At 39.9% G+C, this 9,741-nt stretch overlaps 1 protein-coding gene across 1 annotated transcript in view; it reads left to right on the top strand.

Annotated features, from left to right (window-relative positions):
• Positions 1–7,190, top strand: part of LOC131879615 (uncharacterized) — a 45,175-nt gene extending 37,985 nt beyond the window's left edge. The window contains exons 7-8 of the mRNA XM_059225974.1: positions 4,295–4,380; positions 7,056–7,190. Of these exons, the coding sequence (XP_059081957.1) occupies positions 4,295–4,380; positions 7,056–7,157 (188 nt within the window). The 3' untranslated portion in view covers positions 7,158–7,190. The remainder of the gene's footprint in view (positions 1–4,294; positions 4,381–7,055) is intronic.
• Positions 7,191–9,741: the final 2,551 nt, after the last annotated feature.

The following is a 9,741-nucleotide window of genomic DNA, read 5'->3' as shown; positions in this document are numbered from 1 at the left end:
CTATTTCAAAGAAAAATACAATGTTTATGACGAAATTTTGAGCTGTCTTACTCTTTATGAGAATATCGAAAGCTTCTGGTTTATGTCGTAAAATGTCTAGGGATTTAAGAATCGGTCATCTTGAATGTAATTAAAGATGGCTAGTTTAGCCTAAAATGAAAGAACAACAAAAAATTGGCCAAGCTCAAGTTATGCCCACATCTGTAGTTAAAGGTCTCTCTGCTTCAACACATGGTGTTAGGGGTTGATACGTCATAAATAGAGACGGCCAATAACTGGAATATGAAGTTTTATTTTATGCAAAAATGGACAAAAGCAAATCGAAGTAAGGAGATAAATATGCTTCAAAAGCTAACATACGCTTAACAATTGGTTAAAATATGCATAAAAGTTGGCCAGATATGCAGAAAATGTTTGAAAACTAACCCGTGTTGTTAAGTGAAGGTGCAGAAGGATTTTTTATTGTTTGAAGCAAGAAAGACATGGAAGTACCGAAATAAAGCACAGAGCATCGTTTTTGATTATCCAAAATAACTGAACTTAAAAATGATGCCAAAAAATCGTTACGTTTCAAAAGTATCATGGAAGTATCACGAGATTAATTTTTGTCCTAGGACCTTCAATTTCAGTAAGAACATCTCTCTATGATTTGGTGATCGAAAAAGCATTAATTTCGAGTCTGGGGATAGCGTTGGACTTTCAGTTCAGAAACGAAATGAAGTGGGGAGATAAAATTGGGCCTTGCGAGCAATTCCTTAGGCAACAGTTACAAGACAAGCAAAAAAATGTAATGGCGTTACTCTTTACAATTTGTTTTAATAAGATTTTAAATGACCAATATTTCGGTCCTTTTGGCTCATCAAACCAAACCTTGCTAAATCAATGGCTATACTTTTCTCAATCATATGGGGATAACATCCCTCATGCCTTTTAGAAATTTGAAACTTGGGAAGCAACAGGCAGGTTTAAAAAGTCAAAATAGATATGTTTAACGTGGGGATTTCATTCATATTTCTCAAATCTAAAACATCTTTTCATTGTCTCAACTAATGGTTGGTAAACCTTTGCCACCATGAAGCAAAAGTCACCATGGAAAGCCAGTAATAGAAATTATCTGGCTTATAAAACCTCCTTGGTATGATATGGCTACACGGCACAAATCTTATCACATTATTTCGACGAAGGAGCGATTCACACCTCAGACAAACCTTCTCCTTATTACTCTCAGCAGCCCAGGAGCAGCATTTGATAGCAAAAACAAGACTATTAAGTCCACTAATAAAATGAGCAGACAAATTAAAAAGTAATGAAAACGCACTAAAAATAAATCATTTTCCTCTTAAATAATAATTCTTTAAATGGAAAATGACATTTCCTAATTTTTTGAAATGAGTGGTGGGCTTTGTCCAACCAGTAAAGCTAGCCATCACATCATCCATTTCCAATAGATAGTGTCATGTCCGCTATCTGATCGATTTTCCATCTCTGGGTGTGATTAGCGTTTAAAGCTTACCTTGAGAGCTCTCGTATTGGGAGAGACTAAAAAGGTTGGGACTTTGCAGTGTTCATTTTCAATTTCAATTTCCAAATTAGCTACCTTTTTGGGCTTGTCTAATGTCCATAGGTTTTAATTTGGCAATAATCTAGCTTCTTCTACCTCAAACGCTAAATCTTTTGTCAAACAATGCCTGAGTCTGTGATTTTACCGAGCTTATCTTTGGGTTACCCTTGTTTCTCGGTCTCCCCTCACGCGACCTCTGACGGCCAAAGACTCTAGACTTATGCCATTATCATAGCCCCATTAGTGATAATATATTTAATGAGTCTGATTGAGTTAAAGATGCCGAATATAAAAGCATCTTCAGATTGAGTTGAGTTTGAATTTTGCCAGAACAATCGATCATGAACAGGATTGCCACGAGGCTAATCTGTTTTTAATCAGATTGACTTGATAGTGATCGAAATTCTATTTTTGACAGATTCAAATATTTCAAAGAGAATTAGCGATATTAATCGGCTCTTGAGTTAATTTGATCCAAACAAGCCCGTTCACAGCCCTTAATTCTCAAAGTGGTTAGGTAATTTTTGACTGGCTGCGGTAGTGCATTGGTATTTTTTTTTTTTTTTTTTACTTTTCGGGTTTGATATACCGATACAGGAGAATGAGTTCCCGTAAGTCACAATTGATAAAAGATTGGTCACATAATGCGTTCGAGTTTGCCGCTCTAGGGATCCTTGAACGAAAGGCTGGTCTGGATGGTTGATAAAAAACGATCTAAATGTCGCTTAAAACTTAACAATGGATCATCTAGTAAAATAGAATCGTCGAAGTGAGCATGGTAGCAGTTATAAAGGTGGGTGCTCGGTTTAGTACAAAACAGGATTTTAGGTCTTCACCAACTTTTTATCTGATGGGTTGAAATTAAATTTGATTTCACACGTGATGCCTCGTCTGTCACTTACGTTATTTACTTCATTCCGGGTTAGGACAAAGTGCATGGAGACATTTAAAAACAAAGGATTAGGTAGCGTTCGTACCTACGCTGAATACTATATAATTCAGGGATTGAAGTCTTTCCCAATAGCTTAAGTGGGACATGCCTGCAATATATTTTGTAAAACTTCTTTGTACTTTTTCAATCTTATTCAGCCCCCTACATTCATTGGCGCCAGATTGGGGAAGCAGACTCTATTCTACTTTCTTCGAATCCTTTCCTTCTCCCCAGACGGTCTTCCGATCTATGGCTCAAAGAAACAGGTCTGGGGAACGCTCGATCCATCTTTTTGCCTCAAGCAGGGGTTCTGTTTTCTCTCTACGAATAAAGATACCTTGTTGAGTTGCATCCCTCTATTAATACCCGGGTCTACAACCTCTTCCATGGCGCAGTGGTTGTAAGAACGCCAACTCGACTTTCCACAACGATCTGCGAGACACGGCTGTTCATTTGTTGGGAAACCTACTTCCACGACTGCAAGAAGGGACCTATCAACACATCTCTCATTGTCATCATCGAGTCCTCCGTCATGCCGTTTGAGGAATTATCCGATCCACGTGACACCATCACCGGTCATCCAATCACGATGAGCTTTCAAAGGCATGGTCACCAGGCACAAATCCAAGGCGACCAGTATCCTTCACTCTATAAAAAGGCGACGATCCGACCCAATTGGAACACATCTTGAAGAAGTGGGAGGAGGGTTGGACAAGTACGCCAGATTGGATGAAGTGGTCTTGGCCGATCCATGGCCGATGCCAAGGACTCGGACGAACTCAATCTTGGAGACCATGAAACACAATTTCTGCTCTTTCCAAACGAAAGTCATCGGGTTTCGCTGAGACTTTACACAGTCTCAGGAACCCACAGCTTCTCCACCGGCTCTTGATGGAGACGGTAACGACGGATCAACTCATCGCGATCGTGGCCTTCCTAACCTGACCATCCATCTACCTCAAACCATCACTGAGGACATCGATCTCAGAGCATTTCTGAAATGGAAAGCCAACGTGGGATAATTATGCACGCTTGATGTCACTTTCGCTTCGTCCTCAATCAAATCAGATATCTGTTTTTGGCCAATGCTGCTCACCTGGCTCTTCCGAATTGTGGAGCATTTGATCGGTATCAAGGCCGATACTGGACGGTCGTGAACGAAGTATATACAATTGATCATCCAGCATCTCCGTAGCCTCAGAATCGTCATATTGACCTGAAGGAATTCTCTTCCATTCGCCATAAGGACGGTCAATACTATAAGCGGGTTTGCTAACCAGCTCTCAAACAGCTTGGCACGATCGCGTTTGCTCTTCATGGCTTGGACCAAAATCCGATGTTGAGTTGGTCCTCGGTGATATTGGCCGTGTCAGCGTACTCGCCAAGCTCTTTTGTTTCTTCGAATCCTTCCTTCTCCCCAGACGGTCTCCGATCTCTGACTCAAAGAAACAGGTTCTGGGAACGCTCGATCCATCTTTTTGCCTCGAGCAGGGGTTCCGTTTTCTCTCTACGAATAAAGATACTTGTTGAGTTGACTCCCTCTATTAATCCCGGGTCTACAACCTCTTCCGGTAGAGTATTCGTTTCCATTTGCGACTCCTGGTTGGAACCCAGGCTAGTCAAGTTCAGGCTCTTTGTAGTATTTATGACAGCTTAAGTTGTTTAAATGGGCCAAACCTGCAGGAATATCCTGCAAACATCTGACTTTGTAACAAACAAACGAGCAAAAGTCGAGATGGCTTATTTCATTACACTTGACTAACCAAACAAGAACATTCAGGACTTGAACTTCCATATTTCAGTGTATGTTGATGCCAATGAGGCTTGTAATGAGCTTGCATTCCAATTAGGATCATCATCATCCGTGAATCGACAATGGTCCATTAAGGTAAAGTAAAGTTACTTTTATTGTTTCATCTTTCACTTGACTTGCATAGTTTGAGCTTACATGTCCAGAGGTCAGTTTTAAGGCTCTGATATTGGATTAAGCGTACAAGACCGTAGTGTTAAAATCCACTTTCCATTTTTGTCATTGGAATTTAACACAAGATGAATGTCCATTCTCACATTTTGAGGTGAGGGCATTAAAACACGGACTTAAGGAACATTTTGCAAATACAAGCTCTCAAATCTGTGGAAGAGACCACTCATTATTTTTCCTTTCTTTTTGGTCTGGTCTTCTTTTGGCCGAAGACTCGCATTTTTTATCCAAATCTATCTTCTATTTTTTGAATATCCCACCTTGAATGATACTTATATGTATTTGTAGAAACCGAGTATTTTCCAGGTACCAGGTGGTTTCAAGACCAAAAGGCACTTCTTTTCTCTTTCATAATTGGGTTAACATCTTAAAAGTTAGAGGTGACATTTTTATACCTTTCCACCCCGTATTCCGCCAAAGAAGGACATTTTCAAATTAGGTGAAATCGCGAATCCCACTCTATTCAAAATTCCTGTCTCTAATTTGTCGCAGGAAGAGCTAATTAGGTTGTTGTAAGTATTCAGGATTTTTGATGATCAAATTTTTTGATAATTCCCCTGATCAATTTCGCAGCATAATCCAGTATTTTTGGACACCCCAATCTGTCAGATGAGTGCTACCATACTTTGCGTCTTTGGTGTTGTTTGGGCAAAAGTCTTTTGTGTTGCGTGTGAGAATTTTGATGCTCAAATATCATTTTCCACATCTGAATTATACAATACAGAAGTTCAAAAATTGCGGTGGGTAGAACATTGAAAGTTCTTGTTCAAAACTGCAATCTTAATGAAGTATTCAAATGCATCAACATGAAGCTCTTCTTTCTTAATGTTTTTCAACAGAAGAGAGCCATTCCTCCAAACAGAGATCAAAGTTGATCTCTAAACTATTGTTAATATGCTGGAATCATTAAATATCAAGATAATCAACAACCAAGCAACACCCAAAAACCTCAACCATGTGTCAAATTGAACTTATACCTTGTGCTGTTTTGATAATTACAACTTAATTGAACTAGACAGTTAGGCTTCATTGAGCCCATGTAATACTCACTAACCACAGAATGTGTACCTGTCACATGTATAAAACCAAGAGCAAACAAATATATTTAAGATACATTGAAGTGTTTTGGTCTGTGTATTAAGAACATAATAACATCGTAAACAATATTAAGGAAAAAACTTTGTCATGATATATTCAAGTCGAGAATTGAACGATTATTAGAGTTCTCCAGTCTGATTGAAGCCCTGTAACAACATTTGGAGACACACATTGTTTAATTGCATTAAATTTCTTGCTCAGCTGATTGACTCTTCCCGTGGACCAAAATGACAATCAAAGAACCAATTGGGCTTTTGGGAGGATGCTTGGGCGCAGATTTTGACCACTTTGACGGGCTCTTTTACAATGTTCCACACTGTCTTTCCATTTTTCGGTTTGTTTTTAAAACACTACACGTCTGAAGTATCAAATTTCAGCCAAACAAAGCACCAACATTACCCACTTGTTCTCTTTTTCGATGATTCTTGAACCAGTGTCAAACGCTTTTGTCACTAGCAATGGCCGACTCAGAGACTTGTTCATATCAATAAGTTGTGACGTCACGATATCAGATTTAGTGTTACCAAATGATCAAACAAGAAGAGATGTAACAACTAAGTTATTCCATGGTGGTTGCCATTATATGAAATATTGGAAGTAAATACTCTTGTGCATATTTAACTTCTGTTATTGTATATTCAGATGTGGAAAATGATATTTGAGCATCAAAATCTTCACACCGCAACACAAAAGACTTTTGCCCAAACAACACCAAAGACCGCAATGTATGGTAGACCTCATCTGACAGATTGGGGTGTCCAAATTACTGGAATATGCTGCGAATTGATCAGGGAGATATCAAAAATGTTTGATCATCAAAATCCTAAATATCTTACAACACCTAATTAGCTCTTCCTGCGACAAATTAGAGACAGGAATTTTGAATAGAGTGGGCTTTGCAATTTTCACCTAATTTGAAAATGTCCTTCTTTGGATCGGATACGGGGTGTTTCATTATTGGGTAAAACGCCAGTTATCTACTGGCTTCTTGAGGACGACTATCCGTCAAGCTGGGCTTTAAATATTCGTGCCGTTTTCAAGACAGCGGCGCCATATGCTTTTTGATCTATAATTTTGAGATTGCAAAATTGGCTAATGTCAGCCCGGTTGGGAAAAAAGGTATTTCAATTGTGTTGATGATGAAATGCATCCTGTAGCTGTTGAAGGGACCCTGACCAACAGTATCAGTTAGCGTAATCGCAAGCAAAGCATTCCGAATTTTTTTTGAAAAGTTTTACCCTAATGTTGTGACTTTCAATTTTAAATAGGATTCAAAATATGGCATATCAAACAAAGCTCAACACGTAGCAAGCGCTGAGATGCAATTTTCTGTGGTATTGTTAAAGAGAGTGATGCATTGAAGTGTTGTCTTCATGTAAAGCAAACAACTCTCATCTCGTTTTGCGGCCTTTAGCTCATGGAGTATCCATTCATCAAGTCAAATATAGGAGGTCAAAATTAATACTGTGCTCCAATTTTTCTAGGTCACTCAATATTCCTGCGATTACGACAATTTGGCTCCTCAAGGATGCACCAATATTATTTTGGGAACAATGCAGGCGTGGTCAAAACCTCTCAAATTTTGATGGAGGTGTTCACTTGGCCAATCAAGAAACAAAAATTTGTGTTAGGTAAGTACTCCCATTTAACGTACGATTTGGATCCATCGACTCATTTTTTTTTGTTTAGGCAAAGAGAGTGGAAATTGCCAAGTCTTGCTATTTCCTGTTTTGGAAACCGAACTTTATTGTCTTGGTCCAGAGATTGTGGTCCTGGCCGACCTCGCCCTCTAGTGCCTCGTTGTTGGGTGCCTCAAATTCTCAAGACATTTCACGAACTTAGTCACTCTGGAATAAGGCCAACCACTCGAGCAATTCAGACCGATTTCGTTTGGTTCAATATGAAGAAAGGCATTCGCAACTTTATTAGATCTTGTCTCACCTGTCAACGATCCAAAGTTTCAAGACATAATCGTCATCCCTTGCGGGACTTTGATCCACCGTCGGGTCGGTTGGGTCATCTTCGTTTAGATATCGTTGGGCCTCTTCCCCAATCCAATGGATTTCGATATCTTTTGACGATGGTAGATCGATGGACTCGTTGGCCTGAAGTTGTGCCCATGGGATCGATGACGAGTGTAGACTGTGCCAATGCATTGCTGAATGGCTGGGTTAGTCGATTCGGTGTTCCGGAAATCATAACCACTGATCGAGGTCGACAGTTCGAGTCTTCTCTTTGGCGCGAATTGGGCAGATTCCTTGGTTTTCGGTCTACAAGGACGACATCGTTTCATCCTCAGGCCAATGGTTTAGTGGAGCGGTTCCACCGGTCCTTGAAGGCATCTTTAATGGCGAAATTATCCAAGGCAAGCGAGTGGCACAATGAGTTACCTTGGGTTCTTCTTGGTCTTCGGTCTGCAGTAAAGGAGGATCTTGGATATTCCCTTGCTCAGGCAGCATATGGAGAATCGATCCGTGTACCAGGAAGATTTTTCTCAACCGATCCTATTCCACACGGCTCTTTCGTGCGAGATGTTCGTCGTAATATTGAGAAATTTCCCTTCGTGAATCCCAAAAGACGGCTCGATTTCACCATTCCAATCTTCATCGCTTTCAAGAGTTGGATATGTTTTCATTCGTGTGGATTCTGTTACCCCTCCATTAACCCCTCCATATGCTGGTCCTTACAAGATTATTGAACGCCATGCAGACTTTTTTGTCCTCGATATTAATGGACGAATCGATTCGGTTTCCACGGATCGCTTGAAGCCCGCATTTCATGGAAATGACCGCGTTCCCGGTCTAGAAGAACCTTCCGTGTCACAGCGTGGACGTTTAGTCTATTCAAAATAGCTAAGGATTTTTTTCTATATGCGTTATATTTTTTGCTTATTCGGTATGTTTAAATTTGGTTGCGAATATATATGCATGGGGGGTGTGGTGTGGCGAGCAGCTCGTTTGCTCTCACCTGATCATGCCTCATTCGACTGAGAAGAGTCCTCGAGTCAGCAGCCATAAGCCCACAGCATTGTCAGACCTGAAATTGCCTGTTCCGCGAAGGACAATTTTGGGTCATTTTTGGGTCATGCCTCATCTTTCAGCGTTGGCAGGTGGAAATAACTGTTGAAACTGGCCTTTAAGCTGCCGTAATCCGCAAGCCTAGATAAGAAATACTTGTTATCCCGTTAATGGTCATCAGTTCTTGGAGGTACATTTGAAGACAGTGCCTTCAAATAAAATGTAGAAAAGCGCCCAAATCTTAAGATGTAGAGAATCATGTCAATTCTAGCCTAAAAGCGTTTAAATCAGGGAGAAATTATTAGTTCTTTAAGACCGGTATTTTGGCATTTCAAAGGTACAGATCATTCACTCTTCTCACATGCCCATTTTTGCACCTTGCTGAATACCCGAAGAGGTTCTATTCAGTTTGGTCACAAACAATGCAAGAATTCTTGGAAAACAACATAATAACGTCAAGATTAACAGAGCAATTCATTTTTTTGTCTTGGGGTGCTAGAGTCAGAGGGTGAGACTTGCCGGCCAATGAAGCCAGCCATCACATCGTCCACTTCACAATTGGAAGGTAAAAAACGCAAAATAGGTTTAAAAGGGCTGGATGAAGAGACCCTGGATGACTTGCTGTTGCGTGTTATCAGGCTTGACAGTTTGTCATTATTGAGGTCAGTTATGACGGTAATTTCAACCTGGCAACTCTAAAACATGAGGCATAGCCAAAAAATGACCCAAAATTGTCCTTCCCAGAACAGGCAATTTAAGGCCTGGCAGTGTGGGCAAATTTAAATGAGTCGGTTAACCTTATTCTCCACTTACTTGGTGGTGCTACTTTTGAAAACTTAACCTGACCTACCAAACCAAACCTAACCTGACCTTACCTAACCAAACCCAACCTAACCTAACACGATAATAATAACCCTTGAAGTCTCTATCTCCAATTTTTAACATTTTGCCACAAATTTAAAAATGAGCACCACCAACTGATTGCTGGAAAATAACATTTTTCCAATGAGTCTAAATTGAATCAACAAACAATGATGGATTTATGAGTGAGCAAGATAAAGTAGCTAGTGAAGTGTCTACAAGTATTGAAAACGAACAACTATTGACATCATTAGTTTCCTCAAACATTCAAGCACCGATTGATATAAGTGAC

This window comes from Tigriopus californicus, chromosome 4 (genome assembly GCF_007210705.1).
Source record: "Tigriopus californicus strain San Diego chromosome 4, Tcal_SD_v2.1, whole genome shotgun sequence".
Lineage (NCBI taxonomy): Eukaryota > Metazoa > Arthropoda > Copepoda > Harpacticoida > Harpacticidae > Tigriopus > Tigriopus californicus.
The sequence above is the reverse complement of the archived record's forward strand: the minus strand, read 5'-3'. Positions and strand labels throughout refer to the sequence as shown.